This window comes from Erythrolamprus reginae, chromosome Z, assembly GCF_031021105.1.
Source record: "Erythrolamprus reginae isolate rEryReg1 chromosome Z, rEryReg1.hap1, whole genome shotgun sequence".
In the NCBI taxonomy this organism is placed as follows: domain Eukaryota; kingdom Metazoa; phylum Chordata; class Lepidosauria; order Squamata; family Dipsadidae; genus Erythrolamprus; species Erythrolamprus reginae.
The window spans coordinates 55,550,005-55,571,110 of NC_091963.1; the positions used below are offsets into that span (position 1 = coordinate 55,550,005).

At 38.9% G+C, this 21,106-nt stretch overlaps 1 protein-coding gene across 7 annotated transcripts in view; it reads right to left on the reverse strand.

The window, feature by feature from the left end:
• TCAIM (T cell activation inhibitor, mitochondrial) overlaps positions 1-21,106 on the reverse strand; it is a 115,928-nt gene that overhangs the window by 17,436 nt on the left and 77,386 nt on the right. Inside the window, exon 12 of one of the 7 annotated variants that reach the window (XM_070729584.1) lies at positions 8,841-9,765. The exons of 4 other annotated variants lie outside the window; for them this stretch is intronic. In XM_070729584.1, coding sequence (XP_070585685.1) covers positions 9,662-9,765 — 104 coding nt within the window. In that variant the 3' untranslated portion in view covers positions 8,841-9,661. Of the gene's footprint in view, positions 1-8,840; positions 9,766-10,376; positions 10,406-21,106 lie in introns of those variants that run through there. 2 more of the 7 variants (XM_070729583.1, XM_070729587.1) reach the window with 2 other exon arrangements.

Here is a 21,106-nt window from a genome sequence, read left to right on the forward strand (position 1 = left end):
CAAGGAGGAGAATGGTGGGGGTGGTGCCCGCGGAGGGCAGAGACCCCGTCCGGATCCTCTCTTCATTCCAGCCAGTCCTGTAGAAAGAGAGAAATGAACAAAGAGAGAAAGAAAATCATTATTAAAAAACAGTGATATTACATTAAACACTTTTATTACACAGAAGAAAACTCAACAGTCTCTACACTTAGACTGAGTTTTTAAAACTGAGGTATTGGGGGCTGCTAAGGGGCGGTGACTACCTCATATTTAAATATTTAAATTAACTCAGTCTCTACCAATAAGATTGGTGAATTACCCATGTTGGACTCTCCTTCCAGTTGCAGTGGAGAACATGCCTGGTTCCCTTAACCAGTGCAGTTAGAGCGGTATTACCACTTCTTCTGATCTTGATCATATTCTTCTGTCGATGCAACCTAGAATTGCCTTGACGTTTTAAGCAGCTGCATCTCATTGCTAGTTTATATTTAAGTAGTAGCTCACCAGGACATTTAGATCCCTCTTACAATTACTATTATTGAACCAGGAATTGCCTATTCTGCATCTATACATTTGTTTTTTCTTACCTTGCCTTTCTCATCACTGAACTATTGTACTTACTATTGCGTTCTCTTTTTTAAAAGTGGAAAATTAATACAAATATTTAAAAAGAAAAGAACTACATCTTGTTAGATAGAGTGCAAGTCTGTCAAGATTCTTTTGAATCTAGCATCTATCTTCCAAAGTGTTAGCAATTTCCATCATCTTGGTATCATTAGCCGATTTAATCCTCTCATCTATGTAATTAAGCAGTGATTATATTTATATCTTCCTCTTGAAAATAACGAAGTCTCTCAGTTCACAACAGTATAAGACTCCACCCTTAGAACATTCTCTGAATATATTGTGTGGAACAGAAATTTCCCTACTCAGAATTTCCTATCATGCTTTTGCCATTGTCATGTGACAGTTGCTTGTGCCAATGTTTTTTTATGTGTAAATGCAGCTTACACATTTTTCAATTTGAACAAAGTGCTTAGTCATTCATTGTTTTAGTGTGCAACACTGCTATACTCTGCAATAAGTGCATCTACTTCTGTTACATTACTCAGAAAGAATTTATGGTAATCTATGTTGCATATGTCTGAATTACTATCATTATCAATTACTTAAATCTCCTGGGGAGGAAGATTTTAACTTCTAGAAGGGCCATTCAGGACAATTTTGAGAGTTCAAGTCTGGAAATGCCTTGGTTGGAGAAAGTAGATTAGGAATTAGGAATAGAAGTTAGTCAAAAGCAAGACCAATATTGTAAGGTCTTATTTAATTTAGAGATGAGCATAATGGCTACTAATCATTTTATCATGTCTGCCCGTCCATCCATTCATCTGTCCATCCATCTATCCATCCATCCATCCCCCCCTCTGTCTCAAAGCCATGGATAATGCTGTAGAACGCAGTCAAGCCTTCTAAGAGTGAAGCTAGTTCCCCCCATGTTGTGTAATCTGGATAGCGCCTGAGCAAACTACTTTGTATTAAAGTGTAGTCTCCTAGCTAATGCAACATCATGATATGCTAAATAAATATAACCTATATCTATTTATTATCTATCATCTTTCTTTCCCTTTTTTTTTTCTTTCCTTCCTTCCTTCCTTCTCTCTCTCTCTCCTCTATTCATTTATATATTTGTAAAATTTATACAGGTAAAACTCAAAAAATTAGAATATAATGCAAATGTTCATTAAAGTCAGTAATGCAACTTAAAAGGTGAAACGTTATATATGAGAGATACTCATAACATGCAACGCAAGATAGTTCAAGCCATGATTTGTCATAATTGTGATGATTATGGGGTACGGCTCAAGTAAACTCCAAATTCCCCATTTCAGAAAATTAGAATATTACATGCAATCAATAAAAATAGGATTGTACAATGAACAATATCGGATCTCTGAAAAGTATAAGCATGCATCTGGGTCCTTTTGCAGCAATTACTGCCTCAATGCGGTGTGGCATGGACACCATCAGCCTGTGGTCCTGCTGAGGTATTATGGAAGACCAGGATGCTTCAATAGCGGCCTTCAGCTTTTCTGCATTGCTCGGTTTCATGTCTCTCATCTTTCTCTTGGCAATTCCCCATAGATTCTCTATGGGGCTTGTTGTGGTTGGCTCTGGGCCAGCTCTTGCAACAGGGAATTTGGATGTTGATTTAAGGGAATCCTCAGGATCACAGAGACTTGTATTATTGCAAGCAGCTTCTGATAGTGAAGATTCATTGCCAAGTTCAGACGGTGGGGAAGCAGAATCAGATTGAGAGATGGGTGCAGCCAGCCCATTAGTTAATGACCCCATTAGGAGGATCGGTGGATAGATCTCCGAATGCACAGGCTCATGACTAGAAGGGACCAACTGTGCAAGTATCATCGGAGATAAGGGAGAACACCTGTTGCTGAGGCAATTAGGTTAATGGGGTTGATGATAAATTATGGGCATTGGGGAGTGCGCATGTTGGCGTTTATTCATTTGGAGAAGGATCATTGCCAAGATTTGGACTATTCCAGGATTTCTGTTGAGTTTTTGGACAATTCAGCTCAAAGAAGGGGGAGTTGTGAGGAATCACAGCTGCCTTAATTTGTTCTCTTTTGTTCCTACTTTTGACCGCATTCCAGAACTGTAATCTGGGTGAGACAAATTTGACTCTGCTTAAATGTGTGTGCTTTTAACACTGTTTCAGTTAAAGTACTTTTATTTCTTCTGGCCGACGTGTGTGTGTGTGTTTGACTTTGCATTCCTCTCTCACTGTGGGCTATTAACCAGAAGCCCGGCATAACAGGGTTCAGATCCGATGAGTTTGCTGGCCAATCAAGAATAGTAATCCCATGGTCATTGAAGCAGGTTTTGATGCTTTTGGCAATGTGGGCAGGTCCCAAGTTCTGCTTGAAAATTTAAGTAACCATCCCCATAAAGCTCGTAAGCAGATGGAAGCATGGAGTCCTACAAAATCTCCTTGCGTTCGGTCTGCTTGCGTTGTGTTGAACCTGGACTTAATGAAACACAGTGGACTAACACCAGCAGGTAACATGGCTCTCCAAATCAACAGACTGTGGAAACTTTTGCATCTCATTTGGAAACCAAGGACCCAGAGCACAGAGGAAGAATGGAGAGGCACACACTGCAAGATGCTTGAGGTCCAGTGTAAAGTTTCCCCGGTCTCTGTTGATTTGGGAAACCATGTTATCTGCTGGTGTTGGTCCACTCTGTTTTATTAAGTCCAGGGTCAACTCATCTGTCTACCAGGAGATTTTGGAGCACTCAATGCTTCCATCTGCATACAAGTTTTATGGGGATGGTGACTTAAATTTTCCAGCAGGACTTGGCATCTGCCCACACTGCCCAAAGCATCAAAATCTGCTTCAATGACCATGGGATTACAATCCTTGATTGGTCAGCAAACTCATCTGACCTGGCTTTGCCAAGAGAAAGATGAGAGATATAAGACTGAAGAAGGCAGAAGAGTTGAAAGCTGCTATTGAAGCACCCTGGTCTTCTATAACACCACAGCAGTGCCACAGGCTATAATGTCCATGCCACACCGCATTGAGGCAGTAATTGCTGCAAAAGGGGTCCAAATAAAGTACTGAGTATATGCATGCTTATACTTTTTAGAGGTCTGATATTGTTCTATGTACAATCATTTTTATTGATAGCATATAATATTCTAATTTTCTGAGATGGGGGGTTTGGGGTGTACTACATAACCATCACAATTATGACAAATTATGGCTTAAACTATCTTGCCTTGCATGTTATGAGTATCTCTCATATATTAAGTTTCACCTTTTAAGTTACATTACTGAAATAAATGGATGCTTACACGATATTCTAATTTTTCGAGTTTTGCCTGTATGCTAGCGGCTAGCCTATCTCATCTAAAGGGATTCTTGGTGGCATATAACAAAATCAAGAAGTAAAACATTTTTTAAAACAATAAACAGTTGAAACAAAACTATGAGATGGAAGAAGTTCATATGTAGCATAATTAGCATGCAGGCCCCCTATTGCTAGGAGATCCTTGTTAGAAATAAATTTGTTCACATTTGGGGAGTCTTGAAATTAAAATTTAAAATTAATATTTTGTTACCAATTGGAATTATTTCTATTACAGATATCTTTTAGGTTACAACCATTTGTCAATGACTATTCAAAGTTACAATGGTTCTGAATGAATGGTACTTATGACAGTTCCTTAGAGTTACAGCTATTACAACATCCCCATATGATTATTTTTCTTGAGTTTCCTACCAACTTTCCACAAGCTAAATCAGCAGAGTTGGAAGTTGAAATCGCATGAGGTCTTCACTTAGTGACCTATGTAATCCTCACACTGTTGTCACTGGGATGAAAGCTATTTGCAGATTTTATGCATATGCACAAAACTACCATTATTATTTTTGTAACATTTTAGTTTACTACTTTTTATAACAGGAAATTAGACAATAAGGATTTTTCAATGAAGTTTTGATGGAATTATTAACTTATTGTTCACAATGTTCATTTGAACTTGTCCAGTTTTGTCCTTGCAGTAGGAGTTATTAGATATGGAGTCCAAATTTCATTGCATCAGCTTTTTATTTATTTCACTTTCTGTCCATTTTCAAAGAGCTGCATGGGTTTATATTCTTATTTTTATAGCTGCATGGTTATATTTACCAGATAATTAAACAGTGTCATTTTAAAAGCCAATGTAACCTCTTAATAACAGTGGTATCTCAGCACTCATTATTAATTAGTGCCAAGAGGTGTGATGAGTACAAAACAAATTTTCTCATAAAGAATAATAGGATGAATCAGAAGGCAGCCAACACCAATGTAAAATTTTAAATGAGTTGAGTACCAAGTTCAATGAGTTTCAAATCAATTGAGGACCAAAATACCACTGTGTATACTACAAAAACATTTGTGTAACTTTTAGTTGGGTGAAACAGTGTATCATAGGGCCACTTTTTTTCAACCAAGGTACCTCAAATGTGCTGAGAATTTTTGACTCCGGAGGAAATAAAATTTGGAGAAATTATGGATGCTTCAATATTTCTGCCACATTACCAGAATCCTCACTTTCAATGTTACCAGACAACTTCCTGACCATTCATGTAATTCTTTGCGTCCTCCTCCACCCAGCATCAGCCACTTATCTGCTGTGAAGGGGAAGGGAAAGAGAAGAAAGGAAAGGAAGAGAGAAGGGGAGAAAAGGGTCACAAGCAAGGAAGAAAACATAGATAGAATAGGAAGGAGGAAAGGAAGGTAGGCAGGAGGATGAAGAGGGAGAGAAGAAGGAAGAAAGAGAGGGAGAATGGAAGGAAGGGAAGGAAGGCAGGAGGAGGGGGATAGAAAGGGGACCAACCAACCCCCCATAATAAAAAACTAGGTACGCACGCCCCTTACTTCCTCAATATCACCACTGCTAAAGTTAAATGAAGCCACTGCTAAAGTTAAATGAAGCAAACTAATGAATTCAAGAAGCATCGTTAACATGGCTAAACACATCCCTCCCCGACTCCATTATCATAGAAAGAGACTATCATCTTTACTGATCTGATCTTCTATAAGAAATCACTGAACCTAAAAAAGGTGAAAGTTAAACACAAACTTTGTCTTCCAGAAACTATCATCTTGAACTGACCTTAAGTACCACACTTTTTCACTTCCTATTATGTTATAGAGCCCCTGATTACCACATCACACATGCAAAGAAGCTAGCATTATTACTAAGTGGGCAGCCTCCTACCCACATCTCTTATATTTCTTTGTGATTTAAACCTACCACATATAAACTGGACCCTAAACGAATGTACAACTGAACCCATACATTCAACCCTTTACAATACTATTACTAGTCTAGGGCTGGATCAACTAGTTACAGACAATACTAGACTCAACAATTGTCTTGATTTCATCTTCTGCAACAGTTTACACTCAATTTATGGACTACAAATAAAAGAACCCTTTTAAGGTGACCATAGCATGATTAACGTGTCTCAATATATGCCCTTACAGAGACCACCTTAATGATGGAATAACCAATTACATATTTAAAAAGGCCAACTATGACATCAGAGATGCTGACCTCTCATCTCTTGATTGGCATACAATATTCTCTGGCTGTAATACTGCTGATGATTACTACAATATATTTTTGTTTGAAATCCAAAGAGTCATTAAATTATATGTACTACTAATAATCGCCAAAACCAAGAAAAATAAATTACCCATAAAAATAAGGAAGCTCCTATCCCCAAAAAAGATCTCTCTGCCAAAAAAACCCCCAGGTTACATTGCAAATTTGAAAAACTGCTACAAAAAATTGTGTCACCTGACTGAATGTACCAATTATCATAGCAACCAAGAAATAAACCTTCTATGTACAAAGTCCACTCTGCCTTCTATAATTTTGTAAACAATCAATTCAAAGACTCTAGATCCATCTCACCCCTTAAAGGGCCAAATAATAAAGACTATAATGATGAAACAGTTAAAACCAACCTCTTTAACATATTCTTCAGTTCAGTCTTTGTAAACAGCAATGGCTCATACCCAACATTTCCTAGTCATACCATAATCAACTTCAATGATCTAACACAAATCAATTTTACAAAAGAAAACATTAGAAAGACATTACACAACCTAAAACCATCTTTATCTATTGGACATGATGGATTATGTGCATACTTCTTTAAAAAGCTCTCTTGTACCTTGGCTGAACCTCTAAGCATAATTTTTTTAAAATCCTTTAGGACTAGCCCCTTATTCAAACCATGGTCACTAGCCTCAGTCATCTCTATGTTCAAAAAAGGAGATCCAAGTAATGTTATACACCAAGTAAATTACAGACCAATTTCTTTAGGTTGCATTGCTTGCAAAGTTATGGAATCAATCATAAACCAATCCATTACACTCCAGTTAGAAACTAATAACCTACTTTCCAATAAACAATTTGGTTTCAGAAAAAAGTTATCCTGTAATCTGCAACTCTTACACTGCAAAAACATATGGGCCACACAACTTGATCAGGGTAAAGCAATAGACACAATCTACATAGACGTTTGTAAAGCCTTTGATTCAGTAATTCACAACAAACTACTTCTGAAACTAAAATCCTATGGCATCTCTGGATCACTACACGACTAGATAACAGCGTTCCCATCTAACAGAACGCTGTTATCTAGTCATGCAGTGGTCCAGAGAACAAGTGGTCAAAATAGGAAGTGACATATTTAATCCTCCTTCTGTCAACAGTGGTGTTCCTCAAGGCAGTGTTTTAGGACCAACGCTCTTCATACTCTACATAAACGATCTTTGTGATCACATCATAAGCAACTGTGTTCTCTTTGCCGATGATATTAAAATATATTTAATACCACCAACAATGCTGCTACCCTTTAAAAGGACCTTGACCATGTAGCAGAATGTTAAACAATCTCAACCAACAAATGCTCTGTATTATACATTGGCAAAAAGAATCAGAGTACAAAATACAAACTTGGAAGAAACAAACTTGTAGATGACTCTCATTCTATCAAAGACCTTGGAGTACTCATATCCAATGACCTAAGTGCTAGAGCCCACTGTAACAACATTGCCAAAAAGCATTAAGATTTGTTAATCTAATCTTACGTAGCTTCTTCTCTAACAACATTGCACTGCTAACCAAAGCATAAAAACATTTGTTAGAATACAGCTCACCTGTCTGGATCCCCCACTGCATATCAGACATTAATAAACCGAGTCCAGAAATATTTCACAAGAAGAGTCCTTCACTCCTCCGCTCGCAACAAAATACCTTATTCCACCAGACTTGAAATACTGCAATTAGACAATTTACAACTATGTCGCCTCTGATCTGATCTAACTGTAGTTCATAAAATCATACACCAAACTACTTTACCTTCAACCGCAGTAATACATAGGCATGTAATAGATTCAAACTAAATGTAAACCACTCTAAACTTGACTGCAGAAAACATGACTTCAGCAATAGAGTGATCAATGCCTGGAATGCACTCTGTGGTTTCTTCCCCAAATCTTTAATCTTAGATTGTCTACAGTTGACCTCTTCCCGTTTCTAAGAGGTCTGTAAGGGCAGGCATAAGTGCACCATTGTGCCTACCATTCCTGTCCTAGTGTACCATTGTCCTCTTTTATCATTACTTTTTACTTATGTTATATTAGGTTTATATAAACTACTATCTATACATGTTTGACAAATAAAATCAATAAATATATAAATAAATAAATAAATAAATGAAGGGAGGAAGGGAGGGAGGGAAAGAGGAAGGGAGGAAGAACAAAAGGAAGGAAAGATGGAATGAGAGGGGAAAAGAAGAAAAATGAAGGAAGAGAGGGAAGGAGAGAAATAAGGAAGATTTCTCCTTTGCAATATTAATCCCACCTAGAATTTCTTCCAGGATTCTTTTGGAAAGTTTGCCCTCTTCTGATTAGATCAGGAATAACATTAGAATCCTTAAATCAATTGGGTCTTCACCTTTCTCAGCTTATGAAGATGGAAGTCTATTATCTTCCTGTTCTAATACACAACAGCATTGTTTGTGAGATGAGCTGTCATTATGAAATTATAATTTGCCATATTGCAACCCAGAAACCTTGTACCATAGTTTTACAAAATCTCTAACAAACCCTTTTCTTCCTTTCTTTCTGCAATTTTTGTTGCTAGCTTGGAACATTGCAAACAAAATAGTTACTCAGCCTCTGCTAGGAAACAGAGTTTGGCAGACTGAACAATGAAGACTTTTATAATCTAACTTTACTAAAATAATACAGCCATAAAAAAGTAGCATACTCACTCATAATTGTAAGATTCTGCTTTATTTTTAGAATACACAAATAACTCATTATGAGTCATTTAACCATTTTGGTATAGGTCAGCAAAGACTCAGATTATAACATCAGGTAACAGTAAAATAGGTATCCTGAAAATTAGGATTGTTTTTTGACAATCTGCAAGATCACTTACTTAGGACAAAGGCGCTCCATCATTTATAAAAATTAATACTAACATCTGTCTTCCGTCTTTATTCAGTGTTTTCATCAAGATAGTCATCCATTTTCTACTTTAAACAATTTGTAAATGTATTTTTATGAAAGTTATTGAGAAGATTAAAATTAAAACAACTTTAACATTTTAGTTCAATAATATTCACAATAGTGTGGCTTATTCAAATACTTTTTGTATGCAGACTTATATCAAAATCTCTCTTCTTTAGTTAAGACATAAACTCAGATAAGAAGAAATATGTCACAATCTCTTAGCAAACAATTGCTGTTAGTTCTATTTTCATGCTAGCAAAATCAATTGGTAAGGTTGCTATTGATCTGATACATATGACTATCTAGTAATGAGCATTCTGTGGGCTCTAGGTAATGCAGATGTTTATGCCTGTGTTACCCTAGCCAATATAGTACAATATACCCTAGTACATTGAAGTTGATGAGAGTTGGAATGCAAAAATCAGCAAGGCCATAATTGGGTTACCTGTGAATTATTCATATATGTCAGCCTTTCCCAACCTAGTGCAAAACTGAGTGGCCTGCCAACCTCAGTCAGGATGTTAATTATGGCTCAACATGTCTGAAACATACAATACTCAATTGGGAAACTATCTAAAGATTATAAAACATGTGCTTGGCATGCTTTTAGTTCCCCACAGGCCCATCCTAGTCCCAACACTGGAAACTTCCAAGTAAGGTGATCTTCCTCACTAGCTTGCTTGCCTAGGAATAAAAGATCCCAATTAGCACAAATAACTTTCTCCTCTGCCATAGTGGGTCCTAAAATATTTTTCTTCAAGTATCTTTTATATAGCTTCCAATCATTTAAGCAGGTGGATTCTATAAGGACACAGTCTACATTATTGATGAAGTAGCATGTCAGTATATCAGGACTGCCCAGAAGGCTTCTGAGACCTAACCAACCTGGATCAGATATGAAAAATATATGACTGAATAGCAGCAAGACTAATAGGTCCTCAGCAGAGGTGGGTTCTACTTACCTTTGCCTATGCTTTGCATTGTGAAGTTTTGCACATGCAAACAGTCCCTTAGGTAATTCTGTTTCCACGCATGCTCAGTAGCTATAATCAGCCCAAAACACAGCTGAGGAGCCGTTCAGATGAACTTCAGGTGAAGAAATAAAAGTAAGTATAAACCTGGGGGCAGGCAGGAGAGCCCCTTTTCAAGCAGCAGCAAAGTAAATAGTAAAAAATTCAGGGTGGGGAGATGGCGGCACCCACAGACCAGCGCCAACCAAACCTGATCCGTGGTGCCATCGTAATATCACTAGCGGGTAGCTACCGGTTCAGGTGATCCGGTCGAAACCAGGAGGAACCCACTCCTGGTCTTCAGCGGCTGCGCTCTGTAAAGGCATGAGGTAAACTGACCTAAAAATCCAAGGAATATCTACTGAAGTGCCTACAAAGAAGCCCATATTGCTATCTTAATCAAAAGCAGAAATGCTTAAAATTCATGTTCACAAAGAATTGACCATACATAGAGCTACTTTTATTTACATGAAAAATATAAAGTGCAAGATGCTTTTTCACATTTCCACCAAAAGGTGAAAGTAAGAGCCAATTTCTCCTTTACATTTCCAACAATTTGGTGTAAGTTTTTTGTGAATTCTAGTTAAGAAGGGTATAGTACATTTTGAACCAGTTTTCTTTGTAAGCTGTAGCTAATGTCAATTTTAAATTTTTCTCCCATGATTGTTGCCATAGATCAAATTCTATATTATAACCAAAATTTTGTTCCCATTTTTTCATGTTGACCTTTATTTTACGGTTTCCCTTATCTTGAGTTAATAGGTAGCGATATAATTTCTGAATTGATTTTTCCTGTGGTTCTAAAAGTAGTTTATCTAGTATTTTTCCTTCTCAATTCCTAATACTCTCTTGTCCTTGTCATATTTTGATTTAATTCCTTCATTCTCTAATTCTGCTCTTGTTTTCATGTTCCTGTCTTCCTTAATCATGTATTTATATGTAATGGTTTTACCTAGTTTCCTGAAATTGGGGTGAATAAAGGCTTCCAAGGGTGAGAACCAATTTGGAATACCTCTATATTCCTGTCTTTTAACTTTTTGCCAGACTTTTAACAGAGATTTTCTAATAAAATGATTTGTGAAATATCTGGGAGTTTTAGCTTTCTCTTCCCATAGAAATGAATGCTATCTGGAGTGCAAATCATCGCCGTCTAAATTACGGTAAGTAACCTAGTGTTATCAAGTTGAACCCAATCTTTAGTCCAATTTAGAATAGATGCATTATAATATTCTTTCCAATCAGGTAGGCTAAGACTACCTTCTTCTTTTAACATTTGTAAATATTTAAGCCAAATTCTAGGTTTTTTATGCTGCCAAATGAATTGGCTAACTAATCTATTCAAATTGGTAAAATAATCTTGCTTAAGTTTTATAGGAATAGTTTGAAATAAGAAAATAATTTTAGGTAATACATTCATTTTAATTATTGCTATTCTTCCCATAAAAGATAGTTGAAGTTTCCCCCAATTGTCCACATCTATTTTTATTTTTTTGGTCAGTTTATCATAATTGTCAGATTTGAGTGTTCCGCATTTTGGTGTTAGGGTAATCCCTAGATATTTTATCTCTTTTGTTATCTGTATATTTAGCTTAGTTGTCCATTCGTCTTTTTGGTCATTTCTCATATTCTTAACTATCATTTTAGTTTTTTGTTTATTTATTTTTTTTGGTATAAGATTTTTTTTCCTCCACCATAAAATAAAACAATATATAGTTATAAACACAATAACAATGCTTAAAATCAATCATATACAAACTTTTCTTTTCTCATTACTCCCTCAATGGAGGCTCTTATCTCTTCCCGTGTAAACTGTTCTATTAATTTTATATAATATTAGCAATTCTTAAAATTCTAAATTAAAACTTTTCCCTCACCATCTTACTACAAAAGGTTACAACAATGTAAAGAATAATAAAATCTCTTTTACCTAAATTTTAATCTTATATCATATAGCTAATTAAAAATTATATATATATATATATATCTTTAATTTAAAAAACTATTCAAAATATATCACCTACATCGTAAAATAAGGTTCTATATGTTTAAATCTAAACAGTAAGTAAATTTTATGTTATATCATTATGTAGTACTACCACCATTTCTCCTTTTTGCCATCTGGCTTGCAAAGCTTAAATCAAATTCTCTTGTTTCAATTTTTCCAAAATTAACCAATTACTAATACATACATAATGTATTTCTTAATTTTCTATCCAATCATAAAACTTCCCCCAAATTTTATAATAATCCGAGTCTTGTTTATCTTTAAGTTACAAAGTCAATCTACTCATCTCTGCACAATCCATACTTTTTCTCAAAACTTTCCTTTCCATTGGTATCCTATTCAATTTGCAACACTGTGCATATACAATCCTAGCTGCTGTAATTATATGTATAATTAAATACGTCTCTTCTTTATCAAAATTATCTGGTAAAATACCCAGAAGGTATATCTCGGGTCTAAGATCAATAGTCTTTCTTAAAATCTTCTGAATCCAATGTTGAATTCACGTCCAAAATTTACGAGATTCCAGACAAGTCCACCACATGTGATAGAATGAGCCAGGTAACTCACTGCATTTCCAACAGTTCATCGACAAATTCTGAAACATTTTCGATAGCTTTTGTGGTGATATATGCCATGTATAAAACATCTTATACATATTTTCCTTAAATGTAGTTGACATTGTCATTTTATAATTTCTCTCCCATAATTGCTGCCAACCATCTCTGTCTATTGTATAGCCTATATTTTTCATCCATTTTATCATTGTGTCCTTAACCTGCTCAAATTCTAATTCAATCGATAAGAAGTATTTGTAAAAATTTTTGATCAAGTTAACATCCTGACCAAATAAGATTTGATCTAGTTCTGGTTTTTTGTAAGTTAATACCTTCTGTTTTAATGTCTTTCTCAAATCTTGATTGTAACTGTAAATACCTAAACCAATCCAATTTTATGACTTGTTTTTCTAATTCTTGAAGTGGTTTTAACTTCAATGACTGTGTCAATATATCCTTGTATCTTAAAATATTAGACCAGTTTAGTCTATTGGGGTGCATAAATACTTCTATTATCGATATCCAAAAATGGTACTTTTGAGTAGTGTTTTGCTTTCATCTTTTCCCAAATTGCCATCAACAAACTTCTTGTAATATGTCTCTGAAAGTAACCATGTATGTTCTTCTTCTCATACCACATAAATGTGTGCCAATCTAGTTGCAAGTCATGTCCTTCTAACACCAATAGTCTTTTATTGCTAAGTAAAATCCAGTCGTATACCCATGTCATTGCCACAGCTTGGTAATAGAGCTCCCAATGTGGTAGTCCAAATCCTCCTCTTTCTCTCGTGTCTTGTAAATTTTTTTAACTGATTCTTGGTCTTTTCCCTTGCCATGCAAATTTTGTTGTCATTTTATTTAGCTCATTAAAAAAAGTATTTTCAAGTTTAATTGGAATAGTGGAAAATGGGAACAATAATCTTGGTAAATTATTCATTTTAATTAGAGCAATTCTGCCCAATAGTGATGTCTGAAGGTTCTTCCATTTTTGAAGGTCTTTCTCTATCTGCTTTTTAAGCTTTACATAATTATCTTCTTTAAGTGATGAAATCTAGCTGTTAAATTGATTCCCAAATACTTTACTTCTTTCACCATTTGAACATCCATACATCTTTTAAACTGTAATTTCTGCTTTTTGGTCATATTCTTTGTGATTAGTTTAGTTTTGTCTTTATTGATCTTTAGTCCTGCTACCTTTCCATATCTTTCAGTTTATGATCAGAGTTTCGGGCCTGAAGTTATTGGATTTTCAAGTACAAAAATTAAATCATCAGCAAAGGCCTGTAATTTATATTCTTGGTCTCTAATCTTTAGTCCTGAGATCTGAGAGTCAGATCTAATATTTCTGTTTAAAACTTTCAGTGACAAAATAAATAACAATGGGGACAAGGGACATCCTTGCCTTGTACCTTTAAAAATTTTGACCTTTTGTGTCATTTCACCATTAATCAGTATCTTAGCCAATTGTTTTTTTATATATTGCCTCAATGACATGAAGAAATCTTGCACCAAAATTCATATATTGTAGTTGCCTGTTCAAGAATTGTCAATTTACATTATCAAATACTTTTTGTACATCTAAAAACAGCAGCACCATTTGTTTTTCAGGATGCTGTTCATAATATTCAATAGTATTTAAAATTATATGCATGTTGTCTTTTATTTGTCTTTTAGGAAGAAATCCATTCTGATCTGTATGAACAAATTCATTTAAGAATCTTTTGAGCCTGTTTGCTATTATAGATGCAAATATTTTGTAATCCACATTTAAAAGTGATATGGGTCTGTAGTTTTTTGCGTTCAAAGTATCAGCTCCCTCTTTCGGTATCAGTAAAATAAAAGCTTCTGTCCAGAAATCTGATATTTTGGCATACCACATAACTTCATTAAATATGTCCAAAATTAGAAGCCCGAAGACTTCCTCAAAAGTTTTATAGACTTCTTCTGGACCCGGGGCTTTTTTGTTCTTTTGTTTCTTTATAACTTCCGATAATTCCATCATAGTTATTCTAGCATCAAGATTTTCCCTAAATGTTTCTGGTATTTTAGGTAGATTTGCTTCTTCCAAATATTGACAAATTTTTTTGTCATCTATAAATTCTTGTTTATATAAGTCTCTATAATAGCTCCAGACAATTTGTTTTTTCTCCTCCTCTCTATAGTGCAGTTCACCTTTCTCATCTTGCAGTTGTTTTATCCATCTTTGTTCTTTATCTTTTCTTATTTTGTAAGCCAGCCATCTTCCAGGCTTATTTGCCTATTCAAAAAAAAATTGTTTTGCTAATTTCATCTTCCTGGCTATTTCTTCATTCTCTATTAAATTTAATTTGTGTTTAGTTAAGTCCAACATCCCTTGAATTTTTACATTCTGAGGGTTTATCTGTAACTGTTGTTCCAATTTTCTATGTTTTACTTCAAGCTCTTTCTTATACAGAAATTTTGCTCTATTTCTCTTATTCATATACGTAGTAACAAGACCTCTAAAATAAGTTTTGGATGTATCCCAAAATATTTGCAAGGAAGTATGTTCTCTTTTGTTTTCTTGGAAGAAGAAGGCCATTTCTCTTTTAATGAATAGTTCAAACTTTCTCTTGTAATATTTCTCGCCTTATTGTCCACCTAGGTTTTTTACTTTTGCCCTTCCATTTCATCACAATAGAATTATGATCTGCCCAAACGTTAGGTTCAATATCAACTTTTTGAACAAAATTAAACAGATCAAATGTAGTCCATACCATATCAATTCTTGTCCATGAAACATGTCTCGCAGAGTAAAAAGTGTATTGTTTTTCTTTCAGGTGCCTATTTTTCCAGACATCCACCATATTCTATTCATCTACCATCTCAAAAAAAGATTTAGGCAAAGTCCTCTTTTTAAGTCTGTGTTCTTATTTGTTTTGTAGTCCAGATCTGGTTGTACTATTGCATTGAAGTCACCCAATACACATAGATTAATTTATTTATTTTCTTGTGTAACTTTAAGTAAAAGGCTTCTTGGTTATCATTTGAGGCATATATTGTTACCAGCAGTATTTTTTTATTATTAAGTTTTTTAATCAACCATCAGTATTCTGCCATCTTCATCTGAATAAATATGATTAGAGTCAATTTTCTTCTGTATATACAAAGCAACTCCTTTTTTAGCCTGATCTATTAATGAAGTATAAAGTTCTCCAAATGACTTATTTTCTAAAAATTTCTTATGTTGATTTTTAATATGAATTTCCTGAAGACAAATTATATCCAAATTTAATTTTTTAAGTTTGTTAAAAATTCTATTTCTCTTATTTGATAAATTAAGTCTATTAACATTTATTGAAATCTATTTAAGCTCTTCATCCATTTTAAATTTGTATTTGTTTTCCTATATTAAGGCTTTTGCCTCTCCTTTGCTGCTCTCCTCATCACCCTTTCTCTTTGTTCCTTACTATCAGTCAGACAAAGTTGTTCTACACTTGTTATCGCTTCTTGGTCTTGAGATGAGATATCTGTTCCTCCCGCTGCCTCACCTAGTAAGTATTCTTCACTTAAGACTTTTAATCCCTCTTCTATGGGAGCTGGTTCTTTTGCCCTCACAACTACTTACATCTCCTTCGCTCCTTCCTCGGTCTGTTCAAACTTCTGATGAAAACACAGTTCAGCTTTATTAACTGAATCCAGTCTATATCTTTGACCTTGCCATACCAGAAATATTCCTTCTGGGAGCAGCCATGAAAAATTGATTCCTCTTTGGTGAATCTTTCTTGTTAAAAATTGGTATTCTCTTTGTAGATCTCTTATCTTCCTTGGGACCTGCTTTAAGACTATAATTTCCTTCTCTCTATACTTGATAGTTGCAGTTCTCAGCTTTTGAAGTATTTGTGTTCTATGCCGCTTTTTAGTAAATCTAGCATGAACTTCTCTTGGTAAATTATGTCAAGCCAGGTATCTAGTGCTCACTCTGAAAGCTTCATCAATATCCATCATTATTTTCTCTGTCTTCTTCCATTGTTTCTGCCAAAATATCACATAAAATCTCTTGTAGATTCTCACCTTTATCTTCTGGAATGTTCTGAAAACGCAGATAAAATTCTGCATGGTCTGCCTCAAGAAATAGTGAAATTCTTTGTTTTTTTCTTCTGTCATCAGTTCCTCTATCTTTGTATCATGGGTCTGCACCTTTTCTTTGACCTTTTGTATTCGTTGCTCATTTTTAGCAATAATAATCGAAATTGAAAAAATGGTTGGGTATAAAAAATTGTAGTGTCTAAAATATATATGTGCAAAATATATTGTTTATAGCATTATAACGTAAAACCCTTAAAGGGTCTTTTAGCTGAATTATCATACAGAAGCCTCAAACCATGAAGCAGAGTTAATGTACTTTTCAAAAGAGAAGGGGGGAAAAACTGTTTAACACTTTGTAGCAATAACACACTGAATCAGCAAGCTGTACCTGGCTTTTTTATTAAATGTAGCAAAATGTCAAGGCCACTTTCCCATGCTGCAGCCTGTATTTTTCTTTTATCTTCTTGCCACTAGATGGCAGTATAAAAAAAGAAAAGCCTTTTAGAGCGAAGAAATCTTTCAAAGTAAAGTATTTTAAATATCTTAAACATAAAAATATAAATACAGTGGTACCTCAAGATACGAACCCCTCGTCTTACGAACAACTCGTGATACGAACCCGGGGTTCAGAAAAATTTTGCCTCTTCTTACGAACTTTTTTCGAGTTACGAACCGGCGTTCAGAGACTGCTGGGAAGCCGCGTGGCTGTTTTAAAAGGTGACAGCCGGGTGGCGGGGCTTCCCAGCAGCCTCCCGAACGCCGGTTCTTAACTCGAAAAAAGTTCGTAAGAAGAGGCAAAATTTTTCTGAACCCCGGGTTCGGTTCGGGAGGTTGCTGGGAAGCCCCCCAGCCCGGCTGTCACCTTTTAAAACAGCCGCGCGACTTCCCAGCTGTCTCTGAACGCCGAACACGGAAGTTCGGGTTTGGCGTTCGGCTTCGGGAGACAGCTGGGAAGCCGCACGGCTGTTTTAAAAGGTCACAGCCGGGCTGGGGGGGCTTCCCAGCACCCCCCCGAACCCTGAACTTTTGCCGAACTTCCGGGTTCGGGGTTCAGGGGGGTGCTGGGAAGCCCCCCAGCCCGGCTGTGACCTTTTAAAACAGCCGTGCGGCTTCCCAGCTGTCTCCGAACGCCGAACGCGGAAGTTCGGGTTTGGCGTTCGGCTTCGGGAGACAGCTGGGAAGCCGCACGGGTGTTTTAAAAGGTCACAGCCAGGCTGGGGGGGCTTCCCAGCACACCCCTGAACCCCGAACTTTTGCGGAACTTCCGGGTTCGGGGTTCGGGAGGTTGCTGGGAAGCCCCCCAGGCCAGCTGTGACCTTTTAAAACAGCCGCGTGGCTTCCAAGCTGTCTCCCGAAGCCGAACGCCAAACCCGAACTTCCGCGTTCGGCGTTCGGAGACAGCTGGAGACTGCTCAGGAAAGTTGCCCTCGTCATCCAAAAGATCATTGTCTTGATCGCTACCCTCTTCTAGCAGCAGTGATTCCTCCATCATGGAACCCAACCCTGGTGGGGGTGGTGGTGCAGACCAGAGGTCCCAAGGTTGGGCCGGGCATGGCAGCTGAAGTGTAGATTGATGTACTCCAGCCGCCATACCCTGGGAGTAGATGTTAGCAATAATGTCCTGCCATGCTGGCATGATATTCTGCCAAGTTTGAGGTCTAAATCCTGCAGCTGTGGGCGTGAATGTAGCTGATGGCATCTGAACACCCTGTGCCAGGCCAGGAGCCAGGTGCATAGGCTGACCAGCAGAACTAGGCCCCTCCGCTGTTATCAGTTGTGGTGAAAAGACCGATGGTTGGTGGTCAGGTGACCAGTCCCTCTCAGAGATTGAACCATCCGGGAATAACAAACCCCGTGTAGAGGGTGATTCTGAAGGTTGTGCCAACTGTTGAAAGAGTGGCACACTTGGAATTAAGACCCCCCCAGGTTAGCCTTAGTTGGGTGCAAAGCGGCTTCCAACTTTTATTCCAGGGCTTTAATCTTCCTCTCAGCCTCCTTAAGGGATGAGCCAGACTGAGACTTAGCCTTGGCCTTGCTGCCTGGTGGTTTGGCGCTGTGCCAGCTTTGCGCCAAACATCTGACGCCACCCTGAAGCGATCACGCCTTAAAATGGCAGGCGTGCCAAGCTGCTATTTTTAAAAGAGCCGCCCTGAGGGACTGCAGCCGAGTTCCGGCTTTTGACAGTCCCGCTGTTGACAATCAGCTGGGAAGCGGCTATTGAAGCAGAGGCGGAGTCATTCCAGTTGCTGCCTTATCTTGCCTCCTATGCTCTTTAGGAATATTTCCTCAACAGCCCTTCGGTAGGGAGGGCGGAACCCCCACACACACACACGTAAGCTGAAAGAGCCAGGTATGACCATGGAGGCCAGTGACCAAGGGCTCTAATCTCCTCTTTGGGGCAGTACTCACTAAGAGAAGAGGCCCCAAAAAGAGAACGTGGGGGATGGTGCCCATGGAGGGCGGAGACCCCTGCTTTGATTAAGTTTAACCTGAAAAGGAAAGAAAAGTAAATAAAAAACACAAAATTCAGAACAATCTATACCTCTTTAATTTAGATACATTCATCAGAGAGAAAACTCACAGTCCCTATTCCTGACTGAGTTTTTTTAAAACTGACTTTCTGGGGCAGCTAGGGGGCAGTACATCATTAATATGTAAATATAAACTCAGTCCCTACCAATAAGACTCGAGTATAACCCACGTGGATTCTCCTTCCAGATGCATTGGAGAATCATATAGTGTATTCTATTTGTTTTAACATAAAATCCCAATTAACATTATCAAATGCTTTTTGGGCATCGACAAACACTAGGGCAATTTGTTTTTCATTATTATACAGTGATCCCTCGAGTTTCGCGATCTCGAGCTTCGCGAAACGCTATATCGCGAGTTTTCTACCCGGAAGTAACACCACCATCTGCACGCATGCGTAGATGGTGGAGTTTGCATTACCGCCGGGCAGATCAGCTGCTAGGCGGCCAAAGGAACCTTCCCTGGGTCTTCCCGCCGGCATGGGGGGCTTCCTAGCACCCCCCCGAACCCCCAACCCGGGTTTGGGGGGGTGCTAGGAAGCCCCCCATGCCGGGGGAGACCTTTTAAAACACCCGTGCCGCTTCCCAGCTGAGTCCTGAAGCCAAGCGCAGAAGTTCGCCTTTGGCGCTTGGCTTCAGGACTCAGCTGGGAAGGGCGCGGCTGTTTGAAAAGGTGGCAGTCGGCCTGGGGGGCTTCCCAGTACCCCCCCCCCCAACCCTGTCTCCTGCCGCCGGTTTAGCCAGGAGAGGAGCGGCAAAGTGACTTGGAGGAATGGGAAACTCAAACCGCCCAGTTTCAGCTTTCCATTCCTCCACGTCACTTCGCCGCTCCTTCTGGCTGGTGGGGGGGGGGGGGGAGTTAGGAAGGTTCTACTTCTCCCCCCCAGCCAAAAACTCAAAGCCTGTCTCCTGCCACACAGTTTAGCCAGGAGAGCAGCGGCGAAGTGACTTGAAGGAATGGGAAACTCAAACCGCCCGGTTTCAGCTTTCCATTCCTCCACGTCACTTTGCCGGGGGAGTCTGGGAGGGAAGATGACGCGCCGGCAGCACAGGGGCGAGGGGTGGGAGGCAAAGCTCTGCGGGTACAGCCCCTTTCGGCCAAGCCTCCCCCCCCCCCGCCAAGCAGCCAGGGAAGCCGAGCCGGGCGTGGAACATCGGCGCGGGAGGCAGGAGACGGTCGGGCGACCGGAGCAGCAGCGCCGCCGCCGCCACGCCCGGCTCGGCTTCCCTGGCTGCGTGGCCGGGGAGGCTCGGCTGAAAGTGGCTGGAGCCGCAGAGCTTTGCTTCCCCCCCTCGCCCCTGTGCCGCCCGCGCGTCATCTTCCCTCCCAGACAAAAAGGCCGCCCTTCAACGGAGGCTCGTGGAACGGTTTGGTGTCGGTTTCGGTGGGAAGGCTATTAGCATAGCCGGATTGTTTAGCCGGTTCACCACTCATTGCGACTTGGGCTCAGAGGAGCCTTGCTGCTGCAGCGGTTGGGGGTCGGGGTCCCTCCCGGGAGTTGGAGGGATCGCTCGGGGATTCCCCGTCGCTGGTGTGGTAGGGGGGGTAATTGGTGCAGCCTGCCTCCCCGGGACCGGGGAGGCGATCGGAAGCTGCGTGTGCCCTCTCGTTGGGGGGTGATTAGCCCCCGTTTGCAGCGTTGCTGCTTCTCTGCCTTTCGGGGCAGGGGTTGCCTGCTGCAGGCTTGGGGGCCTTACGGCTCCTGGGCCTTTTGGTTAAGCAAGACACATTTTAATAATAGGTTGGAACTGCAGAGCCGAAGGGCGGCCTTTTTGTCTGGGAGGGAAGATGACGCGCGGGGCGGCACAGGGGCGAGGGGGGGGGGAGGCAAAGCTCTGCGGCTCCAGCCACTTTCAGCCGAGCCTCCCCGGCCA